The 14,118-nt window shown below is 49.3% G+C and overlaps 1 protein-coding gene across 7 annotated transcripts in view; it reads right to left on the reverse strand.

Moving 5' to 3' along the window:
- The window catches only part of CLMN (calmin), a 118,383-nt gene extending 104,455 nt beyond the window's left edge, over positions 1 to 13,928 (reverse strand). For all 7 annotated transcript variants that reach the window (XM_077123461.1, XM_077123460.1, XM_077123459.1 and 4 more), the window contains exon 1: positions 13,806 to 13,928. In XM_077123461.1, the coding sequence (XP_076979576.1) occupies positions 13,806 to 13,887 (82 nt within the window). In that variant the 5' untranslated portion in view covers positions 13,888 to 13,928. The remainder of the gene's footprint in view (positions 1 to 13,805) is intronic.
- Between the last annotated feature and the right edge of the window lie 190 nt (positions 13,929 to 14,118).

The raw sequence follows: 14,118 nt of genomic DNA on the forward strand, positions 1-14,118 counted from the left end.
TGTGTGGTCAGGAAAGGGGTCATGAGGGGTGACCCATACCCTCTCTGCAAGGTGCCAGATTCTCCTGGTAACCAGGATTCAGCATCAGTTTCTGAGAAGAATGGCCAAAATGGAAGGGAAATGGCCAGCAGGTATCACCAGGCCTCAAATCTTCAAAACTCGGGACACTGTGGCATCTGTTCTCTGGCTTCTGACGCAAGTGGAGAATGGCCAGCCTGTCTGTCCTGAACAAGAGAGAAACTTCCCAGGGAAGAGGGAGACTCTATGCAATCTTGCAATTTCAGTCCCTCTGAAATGTCCACTAAAGCCCAGAGTAAAGGGATTTTGTTCGTTGTGTGTATTATATATTTAGAATATAAACCCTTAAGGATGGAGCAAATAGAAGAAGGAGAGATAATAACAAAGTTCTGAGGGTAAAAAGTAGATAGACAAGCAGTAATTGATTCAGCAAACTCAAATCTATATTCTAGGTGGCAACAAGGAAAGTTGAAACCAACCTCATTTACAACCCAGAAGGCCCGAAGTTTCAGGAATTATTGATGACAAGTATCTCGGGAAACAGGGTTGGGATGGAGGATACAATAAAAGGATTAAATGAAAGAACCAGTTGGTTCCCCATATTCTCTTCCCATATCCCACCACCACCTGCCTGCCTCTCCCCCATCAGGCAGAGGACTGGAAGTTCATTCTCTAAAGAGGGTGGAACAGAAGGCCTCAGGGTTGCACTCAGAGGATAGGGAATTGTGCTGAAAACAGGCAGACAGAGTGATTTTATGCAATATTTGATGTAGAGGACATCCTTCCCCTCCCCACACCAGCCATCCTCCCTCACTCAGCAACCAGATCCCCAGTGGCCTGGCCTTTACCCTCCAGACCAGAGCCTGTAAGACTCTTCTATAGGCAATCTGACCAGCCCAGTCGGAAAGGCCTAAAGATGCTGACATGGGGGCTGCCAGCCCCTGAAACACCCAGCCAGGGCACCCATCAGAGAAGCTTCCATTCAAGAATCCCCTGTCCCATAAGCTCCGAGCTTACAGGGCTATGTTTTAGTTTTCAACTCTTAAATCTGAGAAGACAAACAATAACTATGAGGCAGCTAAAGAAAGAAACATCTAATATGAAAACTCTAGACCCAGCCAAACACACAGGAACAAAGAAGGGACATAGCTCTGCAGAGAAGAAGAAGGAACAGATACAGCCCTGGCAGCTCCCAGCCCTAAGACCCTACCTCTAGGATCTTAAGGTAATCACAAACCTTGAGGCAGGAATCGATATTGTTTTTCCATTTTACACAGGAGATGTTGGAAAAATAGAAAGGTTCAATAACTTGCCCAGAGTCACAAAGTCAACGGGTGGCAGAGCTGGGCTTCAAACCTGGAGATCTGGCTCCAGGATCCAGGCTCTCAGCCACTGTGTCAACTCTTCCAAAGCAGCCTCCTGCCAATGCCACCACCACTGGCCAACATTACTGTCCTCAGCATGTAAAAGAAGATACTGCAGCCATGAAAAGAGGGTAGGCTTATCGACAGAATAAGAAAGAATGCTTGCAAATTAAAAATGTGATTAATTGAAATAGAGTATATTGAGGAAATCTCTCAGAAAGTAGAGCAAAAGCAAAAAGGATGGAAAATAGAAAAGATAAGAGAACCAGAGATCAGTCCAGGAGGACCAATATCCAAATAGCAGGAGTTCTAGAACATCAGAGAAAACCAAGGAGAGGAAGTCACAATGGAATAATCCAAGAAACTTTCCCAGAACTAAAGGACATGAGTTTCCAGATGGAAAGGTCTCACTAAGTGCTCAGAATAATGGATGAAAAAAATGCCAGCACCAAGGCAGGGCACCCTGAAGTCTAAGGGCCCTGGAGACAAAAAGACAATACTATAACTTCCTAGAGAAAAAAAAAACAGGCCCTACACAGAGGATCAGAAATGACTGCATACTTATCAGCAGCAACCTGAGAAATGAGAAGGCCAATGGAGCAAGGACTTCAAAACTTTGAAGGAATTAACAGCACTGAATTATATATTTGAATGTGATTAAAAATTCAGGTTGTGTATATGATACTAGAATAAAAATTTTTTTAAAAACTGTGAAGGAAAATTATTTCCCACTTTGAAATTGCTGCTAGGTTGCACTAGCAATCAAGAATTAGAGGAGAATAGATTAATTTTCCCAATAGCAAGTTCACAGAAAATTTACCAGCCAGACACGCTTTCTTAGGAGGGATGTGCTCCTGTGCACAAAGGATTAGCCCTAAGAAGAAGACAGGAAACAGGAACTCCCACCTAAGAGAAAGGTGAGGGGGGGCCACAGGTGAGTCAGGTGTGAAGGCAATGAGTCCAGACCCAAGCACATGAAAGAACCAAAACTTGTTTTGCTGGAGAGGAGGAAACCAAGAGAATTTACTTGACTTATCTGATCAACTTGAGCAGATGTCTAGAAGAGTGACAGAGACTTTGGGGATGAATTTATAAGCACCCAAGATGTTAACAAACAGTTGATTTTTAACTACAAGGTAAACAAAAAGGAAAGGAAAAGAAACGTGATCAAAAGTCACTCCATGACTAATCTCTGAATAGCACTGACTTAGCGGTCAACAGTATAAACCCTAACTTATCTTACTTACTGATCTTACCAAAATCATGACATAAATGTACTGGGAAGATGGGGGAGAAGAAAAATTTTAGGTTAAAGAGGTAAACAGTAGACCTACGTTTTACCTCCCACAGTGGTAAATAAAAGTTTAACAACACCCAAATCAAGACAAAACAATACAGGTAGCTATTTACAGACACAGAGGAAAATACCAAAATCATCAGCTAAAAAATTCACAACAATTGCCTCTGGGGACAGGGAAATTAGAGGGACTGCTGAATTTCACACTGACCTTCTAGAACTATAGGTACATGTGAATTGAAAAAGGCGAGGAAAGAGGAAATAGACATTGAGGGAGTCCTTTACACAGGTGACCTTCACTGAATATTCTAACAGCATTGAGAAATTGGGACTATCCTCCCTTTTCACCAAAAAGACATTGTGAGGCTCAGAGACACCCACAATCAGCCCCAATGCTAAAAAAGGGTTCAAACCCAGTTCTCATGGACCACAGGTCTACACTTTCCCTTTGATTCCACATTCATACATTCAGCAAATCTGAACTGAGCAACCACTGGGTCAAGGACAGGCAGCCAGGCCCTAGAATACAACAAGAGATCAGGCCCAGTGCCTGACCCAAGAGGCTTCTGGTCTACCAGGGCAAACCAACAGTAGACAAACCATCACTAATGCAGTGCAGGAGTGCCCACTCTGGGCAAGCTGAATCTGTTGAGGGTCTAATACTTGTCTGCTTCCTGGCTCCTCCTCTTCCTTTCCTCACCGGCTCTGCTATAGCCCACCAGCAGTCCCATGGTATCATAGTAACTCACCCCCTGGGAACTCAACTAAGCCATCACTCAGGTCTGCCAATACCCCACTCCCAACACCCAAGGGCCTCAGCTTTGATTTGGAAGGTATCAAGTTTAGTTTTGTTTTAGACTAGAGTCAGCCTCAAAGGCCAGACTGATTCTCCAAGGGAGAGCTCCACCCAGGCCCTGTGGACATGAAAGGAGAAGGGGTACCTTCTGCAGACAGGCCCCCAGCTAGTGCTCACAGGCTCTAAGAACACCAGTGTGTACAACGAAACCTCTAATCTGCCATTCACTGGCTCTGGGACAGAGTGAAGTTTCTGTACCACTCTGGGCCTTAGTGTCTGTACTGTAAAGTGGAGCTTTAACATCAACCATGGGAGGTTAGGGTGGAACTAAATGATGGAAGGAGGTGATTGTGTTTTATAACCTGCATTTGCCATGGTGACCTCTGCTGTCCTTCTCTCCAGGCTTCTGGATTCAAAGGGCTCTCTCTCAGCCCCTTCTGCTTCTCCAGACATCTGTCTGCTCTTTCTCCAAAATATTCTCCCCTTAAAGGACTCCAATAAGCTAATTAAGATCCACCTTGAGTGGGCAGAGAACCATTTCCCTGGAAATAATCTAATCAAATGATTCCACCCACAATAAGCCTGCTCTCATGAAATCGGGTTAAAAGAGCACAGCTCTTCTGGAGGTACATAACAACTTTAAAACAGCACAGCCTGATAATGAAGGGGCCGAGCAATTTTTATACCATACTACCATTTTTCTTATACCCTCATTTGGAAAATTACTGTAATATTTTATTGCATTTTGCTCTAGTTTATAAAAATAACTAGAAGCAGAAAAAAATGTGTATTATTAGTGATTACTCTTGATTTCATCAGCTTAATATCATAGAATCAACAATGCAACCAGAACAATTAAGGTTATGGGTTGACCATGCACTCAACCAAGAGGATTAGGGGCACTGGGGGAAACCGATGTAATGGTAGAACAGGGTGGTGTCATTCAACCTCGCCTAAGTGGTAAGACATCATCAGGACTTTTTTCCCCATGCTTCAGGCATTGAAGCCTCCTCATAACTTTTATGTCTAGCCTTGGACTTTCAACATTTGACCTAATATAGCACAAAGTCGAGAAGTGCCTTCATACCGAGGCCCTAGTGTTGCTCTCGTATATTCTAAACAGACTTTGGTATTTCAAATAAGGCAGAAGATAGTTTATCCAGAATATCTAGGGCATAACTCATTAGGGGCTAAATGCATTTCCAGAGTTCACAGATCTCAATTCCAAATAAGAACACAGGCTTAGAAAAGGGGTGATGCTGCTGTCAGAGTATGTGAAACCCCAGGAACCACACCGTGGGGTGTGTTACAAGTGGTCACTATGGCATTCTCTTCAGGTCGTGGCTGCCTACCGTTGGGGCCACCATGCCAGCACCCACCTTCATCTGGGCTCCCGCATAAACGGGACTGTGGGACCACACTTGTACCTCTCCACATACTTAAGTCCTCCCCTTCTGCTGCCTACCAGGGAGTGCCCTGTTCTATAACCAGTTGGTGGCAGCCCTGAAACTAGAGCCCAGGACACTGCACACCCAGCTTGGGGCTTGACGTATGTGCACTGGGTCTCCACAAGCTTCCGTGGACCTTAAAGGGCAGTCCATGTGGGCAAATGTCTCCCAGCTGCCATCTCTTCCAGGGAAGAGGAGAAGGCTTGCAAGCCATTGGTAATTAATTCTGCAAACCTTTCTGAGGATCTACTGAGTTAAGGACTGGAAGGACAGAGATGTATCCTTCCTATGGAACCATGCCCCCAGGCATGGTTGATTTGAAGTGTTTATGTAGCATTCGGAGCCCACATCCAGGAGCCTAGAGGAGGTGGCTGTAAATTTTTTCTGGGGAGGGGGCGTAGATGGGGTTTAAGCTACTCTAGGCAAGGTCATTCTCACCAGGAGGAACGGGGTAGCCAAAGGTACAGCAATGGAATGTGGGAGGCTTGTGTGGGACAGGAGGATATCTGGGTGCAGCTGGTGCTGAGAAGGTAGAGAGAAGTCAGCAGAGCCAGGCCCACAGGCCAGCTAGGAGGAGTCTTGGTGGAAGGAGACCCTGGCAAGAAAGAGAGCTTAGAATTGCAGAGCTGAATGGGATTGTAGGGGTAAAGGCGCGGGAGTCAAGGAAAACTGGTCCCAGCAAGAAAAAAAGGATGTGGGCAAAGCATGCAAGAACAGAGAGGTGGAGGGGATTAGACACACTCTGGGGCCCTGACCAGGCAGGACATGGGGAGAAAATGAGGGGCAAGGGAAGAACACCATCTGAAGACTCAACTTCTGCCCCCACCCAACTGGCAGAAGGTCTCTGCGCCCCCTACCCCACCCCCTGGCCCAGTTTCCTGCTGGATCAGTTCAAAACACTGCTTTTTAAGTATGTCATAACATGGAGGCTTAAAAATAGTTTAAAGAGGAGAAGAATATAAATATCGCAAAGGTTTCTAGCTCCATCGAGAACCCCCAGGAGGGTAAAGCAGCAATAGACGTGACATCCACAGAGTTCTAAAGCTCCTTCAGTGAGACCCCTGGTTCTCCAGGGGTGAGAGGTCCTTCTGGCCCACACCAAAAAGACCTGAGAGTTTAGGCAAATGTCCCAACTCCTTATTGACTTTTCCTCACCCTTGGAAGCTCTGGACTATGACCTCCAAGTGCTCAAGATGGGCTCCCTCTGGAACCCACCTCCCTGTACTCTCACATTCAAGCCTGGCCTCGAGAACCCACCAGGTCTCTCCATGACTCCAGTCCCCACCACGCAGACCCCTACCCTCTGGTTTCACACATCGTGCCTTTGCAGTTACAGGGTTTTCTCCCCACCCCCGACTCCAAGGGTGGATTAGGTCCCTCACCCCTAGTTCTCTTGCAGCAGCCACCTTGACCATCCTTGGCTCTAACACCTTGACCTTGTCAAATCTCTGTCCTCTCTGGTTCAGAAACTCCCTGGATCCCTAGCTGCCAGCATTTCAGGAGCATGGATCACCTTTGGTGGACGGCATGGCCACACTTTATGTGGACATAGCCATTTCCAAAGCAGATGCCAAATGCACCCCAGCCCCACTGTTGGGCCCTTGAAACTCAGGCTGGGCCATCACACTTGCCAAGCAGTTCTTGCTGTCATCACCATAAGTATCTCCAGCTTGTCCTATGGTCCCTGCCACCCTCACCAGAAACCTTCCAGGTTCCCAATTTTCAATGAGGAGGCCTCCAAGACTAGCTAACTCAGAAACATAAGCATACATCTTTCCTGCTCCACAAGGAAGCTGGCTGCCTCTCCTTGTGATTCCTGCCTCCTGGGCCCTCCGGTACATTTCTGGCTTGGGGGAAGTAAGGTAATTATGTGTCACGCAGACCCATATTAGAGCCAAACTGAGGCTTTCTTCTGGATAAAACTGGAAGCAGAATATCAGTGAAAGAGAATGCGTTGGAGGCACAGGGCAACAGGTCAAAGCTAACACCTCTGGTTCTGGGGCCCATGGGTATCTTGACAGCCTCGGCTCAGAGTGGGCCACTGTACCAGCAGGGAGCAATCAGCTTAGTGAAAACACTGAACAATAGATAGGCATGACTGGCCCCCAGATCAAGACACACACACACCCCTTTCCTTTGGTTGAGAGCATTTACTAGCAGTTTCTATCAGTATTCCTCTTTCCTTATTTTCTGTAAAGGGTCAAGAAATAAATGGTTTGGGCTTTGCAAGTAGAATTAAGCAACTGTTCAATTCTGCCACTGAAACCAGAAAGTAGACACAGACAATATCCAAACAAACTGGCAGACCTGTGCTCCAATAAAACTTTATTTACAGAAGCGGGTGGAAGGTTCTATTTGTCACATGACCTTAGATTGCCAATTCCTGCTCTGATGGAAAAAAAAAGTTAATCAAGGGAAGAAAAGGAGGCAGAACCAGGGACCAAGAAAAAAAGTAAAAGATTCTTTAAAGTCAAACTTGTGATTTTTGATGCTGCTTCTAATTCCTTCTGTCACCGACACAATCTACCACTGTTTAAATAAAAGAGACGGGGGGGAGGAGAAGGCTTTAAAAAAAAAAGCTTTCTATGGGAACAGGGAGTTCACTTTAATGGTTCAACCGCTAAAAAGAGACCTCCTTTATTTTTCTCTCTCCTCCTCTGAAACAGGGCAAATCTGACCTCTGGGCAAGGGGACTTGCCCAGTGCCTCAGTTTTTCCAGTAAAAATTAAATGCCAGAGTGTTCCACAGGTCAGAGAGGGTAGTGAATGAGATCTGGCCTCTCCAGCAAAGGGCCACAGAGCACCAGAGCACCAGATCTGGTCGGATGTCCCATCCATCTACGATACGCACCCCCAGCCAGCAAGCTGCTCTGAGCTGCCCACAGGGAGTCAAGGCCGACCATGAACCATGGCCACTGCCACAAAACACCTCTTCCTGGGGTATGCGAACTGGCTAGACAGCTTCCCTCTCACTTACCGACAAACTGTTTAGGTGATGGGGCTTTCGCCGTCTGGCCCCACGAACACTCTTGATAGGTAGCATGGGTAAAACTGACCCTGGGCACCCATGAGCATGGATGGGGTCAGGAGCCCGAACCCTTCGCCACTGTGAAAATGGGGGCAGCACCCTAAATCTCCCTGAGTACCTGTGACTCCAGCACAGCTGGTTCAGAGTAGATCTCTGAGACCTTCCCCGACCTTTTCATAGAACCAGTAACTGATCAGCCAAGTATAAACAAAGAATGGACACCAATTAGCAATGTGTACTTTTATAAGGAAGCTTATAAATTACAATCCTCTCTACATGGGGCCTTTGGTGGACAGGAGTCTCCAGCCCTTGACAGTGAAAGCAATCCAGGAACATGGCCAATGGGGCTGAATTATGCGCTCAGCGGTGCCCAGAGAAACACACAGGCCTCCCACCCATGTGCCAGGAACTGGGGAGCTGATGGCTTGAGGGAGGCATGCTCTGCCATGGCCCCACCACTCCTGACCCAACCTCCCAACAGTCCCTCTCATTTTTCATACGAGGAAACTGAAGCAGTCAGGGGAAGAGACTGATCCCAGATCCCACAAAAAGATGGCAAGAAAGCAAATCCAGAAGTTTTCAGCCATGGCTTCCCCAACTGCATAATGCTCCACCTGGAAAACCCCTCTAGAAGAATCCACACGTGGTGTCAGTGGTGCAGCTGGAACTAGAACACAGCCCCTTGCCTGAAGTCCAGAGTTAACTCAAAGCCTGTGGCCCGACTCCAGCCAGAAGCCGGAAAGAAACATTCTGAACGATGATTCATCCCAGAACCCAGCACAGAGCCCCAGGGGCAGTGTCCTAATAGGCAGCAAGTTCCATGAGGACATGAAACATCTGCATTTGATTTTATTCCAGTTTTTATATAGAAACCTCCAGCGCACTTGTGGTGCCCACCAAGAGTGGGGGGAGGTGGGAGTGAGAAAGGCCCCTCCTCGGATCCTTCTCTTCTCTGGTTCCTGGATAAAACCGACCATGGATGGTCTAGTGACAAAGAACTGGCAGGAGAGGGTGTTGATAAGGAGTAGTTAAGGGAGTAGAGCTGGTGTGACTTTCTGAGCCAGACCACAGAGGGCCTTGAATGGACTGTATTCTATAAACCACTGCAGCCAGACTTTTTTCATGTCATGGCACCCATGGGCCGACGGGCCTGCTGCCCTTAGCCCTTGGGGTTGAGGAATTGCTGTTGGCCATGGAGACTGGCAGGGTTTGGGTGGCTGAGTGTGAGTAGATTGGAGGAGGTGAAACAAAGTCCAGAGACCCTAAATGTGTCACTGCAGAGTCCAGGCCAGCAGGAGGACCTGTGCCTGCACCTGCATCAGTGGCACAGTAAGGAGGAAGGAAGGACGAGGAACAGGGGCCAGAACTGCTCCATCTTAAACACGCAGGCCCAGTGCTGGCCCAGAGCCTTTAGGCTATTCCAGCCACTTAGAACAGAAGTATAGAATCTCAGCCTTCAAAGCCCAGCTCCAAAGCCCACTCCTGAGATGCCTACCCTGATCACTGCCCTGAGGCTAACAGCCCCTAAACCTGTGCAAAAAAACCCTGGCCTGAGACCCATACAGTGACTAGAAAGACACTGGAGTTAGTCTGACTTGGGTTCCAAGCTCCACTTCCAAATGAGAAGGAGTAACAGTGCATCCTGCAGAGGCTTGTGGGAAACATTACAGAGCACAGTTAGCACAGGGTGTGGTGGATGGGACATGCTCAGCAAAGTCAGCTGTGCCCCCCTCCATTTGGCAGTCAATGCCAAGGGTTCCAAATTGCGGCTCCTATTTGCTAATTCCTGGCAGTTCTGTTTCCTACCACCTCCAGTGAGGGTATTGCTAAGGCCAGTGAAGACCCTGAGGGAGCACTGGCAGCAGGGCCCAAGTGGCAGCAGCGGACATACCTGCCTGGTTCCCCATGGTGGCACTGGAATGACCCTCTGTCTGTCTAGCTCTGGCTCCCTCCAGCCCACTCTTCGGTGTTGGCCCAAGTCAAGCCAGATCACAACAATGAGGTCAAGAGTTACAGCATCACACCCCAAAAGGGCCAAACCAACAAGAGAGCCCCAAACGGAGCTGATGTCACTGCCTCTAGATTCAGAAAATTCGAACCACTGTTGAGCAACTCCAGTCTGGCTGGGTGCATCATAACAGTTTCCTGCTCCTTGAAGGCAGGGACGAAAATCTGCATGATGCCAGCGTTTGTCACACATTCGCTAAACTGAGCAGAGAAGGGTCATCGGTTCTTTGGGCAGTCAAATTTTCCTACCTGAATGGGAACATCTTCAAATCCTGGCCTGAAATCCTTTTGACCCAATTCCCCGAGTGATCCCAGAACTGGGAGAACACTTAGCTGGATGGTGAGTCAGTGGAAAGGTGCCAGAGTCCACAACCAAGCAGAGGATTAAGGTATAGGTCAGTTAACTAACTGCCCCAGCTCCATTTCTACCCTTTGTGGCTCCAAAGAAGTGGAGGCCATTGGGGAGAGGCTGCCAACATCCCTGCAATTCCATTCTCCTTTCTCTGCAAAGGTCAACAGTTGGGACACCCCCATTTCCTTGCAAGGGACCCTGTGAGGGTGGCACAGGCATCTTTGCCTGGAAGGGTTCCTATCCTCTGCCATCAGTGAAACACAGATGAGAATCTTCATCTGTCTCTGTACCAAATGCAGGAAATTGATGACCCCTGGAAGAGGCCATTTTCTCTATTTGGCTCATTCCAGCTCCAAAGGAAGGACAGGAAGTTTTCATTCCAGCATTCTTTAGGTGACATCACAATCATATCTGCATGGATTCCAGCATCCCACAGTTCAGGATGACAGTGAAGGCAAGTAAGCAGGGGCTAAGAGACCGCCAAGTTCACATGAACATACAGACATCTACAAAGATGTATAGACTTAGGTATCCCATTAAAACCTTCTCCCTGAAAGGCAATGTCCCAGAGGCTGTAATCTCAGGGCTGCCCCTCCTTACCGTACCAGGTCCCCGAGAGAGAGTCAAAGCTTTTTGGAAAAAATCCGAACAGTGTGACCCTGAGAGCAACTGCTACCTGCAGATGGAGGCTGGGAATACTCCTTACTACCTATTATTACAAATTCATGAGATCCCACTGTACCTGGCGTCCCATCACCACGACAACTGCAGCTACCTGTGCTGCAAGTAAGCATACATTAGAAAAAAGATCCTTCTGCCGGATTCCTCCTGCCTCCCCTGACTGCCACCCACACCGAGATGAGATGCCAATGGCACCAGAGCTGGTCATCCAACAAGTCCAAGGCTGGGCCAATGTCCACCAGCTGGTTTTGGCAGGTGCTCTAAGTACAGCGTGGGAAGCCTTCCGGACCTGGCCTTTTGGTTGGGGCTTCCTGAGTACCACAGAGGCATGGAGAGAAAATGTCTATCGGACATCCAGTTAAGACACAGGGAAACCAAGGGAAAAGTCAAGAAAGTAAAGATAGATTCCTGCCCCCAAATCCACTCCCAGTGCCTTCCCAGCAATGCTGGGCAGAGCAACAAACCTGACCTAGCAGACTCTCTCCTGAGTATATGCCCAACAGAAGCCAGGGTCAATGTCCCCAAAAGACAGAGAAGCTTCATGTATCATAGCCCCAAACTGCACACAACCCCAAGGCCCCTCAACAGATGAAGAGATAAATTGTGGCCCAGCCATACCCAGTAACAGAATTCATCAAGAGAAAGGAATTAGTGATAAAGGCAACAACATAGATAAAGCTTACAAACATAAATGTTGAGTAAAAAAGGCTGGATCAAAAAAGCATATACTATTATGTTTTATTTTTATGTGAAGTTCTAAGGGTAATACTAATCTACGATGGCAGAAATCCAAATAAAGTTATCTTTGCAGGGGATTACTGACTAGGAAGAGGGAAAAGGGACTCATTTTGGGTACTGGAAATCATTTATATCTTGGTCTGAGTGGTGGTTGCACAGGTGCATCAATATGTAAAAATTTGTAGCGCTTCCAATGACTGCTGTGTGTGTGTATCAATTTAAAAGGTTTTTAAAAATTTCAAAGGCCATTTATGCTCGAACTGTAACTGGGATTTGCCTAAAAGTGAGGACAGTTCACTGGGACCCCAGGGAGAAGGAGGAGGAGCCCATTCAATGAACTCCTACTCAATCTTCAAGACCCATCTCATATCATTTCCATTCTGTAAAGCCTTCTCCCATAACCCTAAGTGTAACTAACCATTCATAATGCCTCAATGCATTCCTTCACAAAAGTCAGTCGCCACACTGGAAGCTGCTGCTGGAAGCTCAGGACCCAGTCATAAAGAGGTTTTAAAAGTATGTGGGAAATTGTTACCAAGTATTAGTGAGTATGTACTTATTAAACACCCACTGATCACTTAAGACACACATACCCTGAGAGCCCAAATCAGATGCCGACCTAGCAAAAGCTACCAATGCCCACCCCAAATAGGATGTCAGTTCTTCGCAGGCAACAGGATCCAGATAAGCAGCTTACTGGCAAAAGGGATCACTTTCAATCTCTCCAGACTGAGCCTCCTCCTTTTACACAAATCACAGCCAGAAGAAATAAGGGGCATCCAGACCAAACTCAATTTCCAGTGTCCACGGCTCTGGACTCCCCTCCCCGGATCCAAACCACCTCTGCCAGCACTGTCCTTGCCCAATCTAGGGGTGGAGCAGGTCCACGCAGGTTCCCAGGAAACATTCTAGAAGGTGTAATATTTAAGCCTAACTGCCCAGCCAGCCCCCAGACTGCACCCCTCCCACTGGGGCTCCCTGCCCTCCAAGAGTAAAGGCACGGCACCTGCTGAACAGGAGATACCCAGGTCACCTGGCTGGCTTCAGAGTCACCCCCAACCTGGAATCCCTAGGAACCCAAGCCTTCAGTGGAAGCAGCTACGGCAACTTCACCTGCAGAGGTCAATGTGAGTCAAGAGAGACCGGAAGTGGAACTCTGTCCAGTTCTGCAAAGCCCACTTAGGAAAGGAGAGAAGCTGGAACCCCTACCCGAGTAGCAGCTATTTGGTGGAACTGGGGTGGGAGGGCAGAGGGATTTTCTTCCTGTAAATATTTTTGTACTAAGTTTCCATAATGAAGAAACTCTTTTGAAAGATAAACACATTTCACCTGCGGCACATGCCACCCCTAGCCCTTGGCAGACCGCGTTTGGCACCCAGAGTTTCTCCCTCACCTATTCTCAGTGGAAGTTCTGCTAGGGTTTGAGTGTCCAGCGCCAGGGCAAGGCATGGAGGAGGGGGGGTTGCGGCTGTCCTCTCCTCAGACTGCTCCCCGGGCCCGAGGAGGGGCAGCACCCAAGGAAAGTGGATCTAGGAGAGGCGGGGGAGCCCTCCCGATCCCACGCAGCCGTGTCCCTGGCCCCCTTCTACCCCGGCCTTTCCTTGCGGTACCCCACCCCCGACCCCCTTTCAGTCCTCCTAAGTCTCAAAGGTACAGCGGAAGAGTAGAGCACACACGCACGCGTAGCCGCACTTTCTCCTCCCCTCCCTGACCTGGGCCACCGCCCCCAAGAGCCCACACACAGAACTTCTCCAAACTCGCAGCCCGGGCTGAAGGGGGGAGTTCCGCGCAAGGCGAGTCTCCTCAATGAAAACGGATCCCCCCGCCCCCCAACCACAGACACACACACTCACACACACGTGTGCCGCCCCACCTCCTGGGCAACTGTAAATCGGGCCGGGGGCGACTTGGCTGGGGTTTGGGGGCGAGGCGTCTCATCCCGAGTACCCTCTCCCCTCCCAGCCCCAGTCAAGTGACAGAAACGAGGTCAGGACGGGGTCACGGGGACGGCGCGGGTCGGCGCGGCTCCCCAGGGTTCCCGATCACACCACAGCGCGGGACGCCTGGGGGTCCTTACCTTGCAGGTTCTGGACTCGGATGTCGCTGATCTGTCCGATGAGCTCCTCGCGTTGGAACCAGTCCCATTCGTGCGCAGCCATGAAGCGCGCGCGGGAGGGCCGGGGGCGCCGGGGCCGGGCGCGGGCGGCGGGCGCGGAGAGCCGGGCGGGCGGGCGTGCGAGCGGCACGCACCCGGCGAGGGCGCCGCGGAGCTGGAGGAGCGGCGGGCGGGGCGCGGGGCGCCGAGCGCGGGCGGGCGGGGCGCGCGGCGCGGTCGGGGCCGCCCCCGCCGCGGGCGGGCAGCGGGCGGGCGCGGGGTGCGGGTGCGGGGC

Source organism: Tamandua tetradactyla, chromosome 12, assembly GCF_023851605.1.
Source record: "Tamandua tetradactyla isolate mTamTet1 chromosome 12, mTamTet1.pri, whole genome shotgun sequence".
Lineage (NCBI taxonomy): Eukaryota > Metazoa > Chordata > Mammalia > Pilosa > Myrmecophagidae > Tamandua > Tamandua tetradactyla.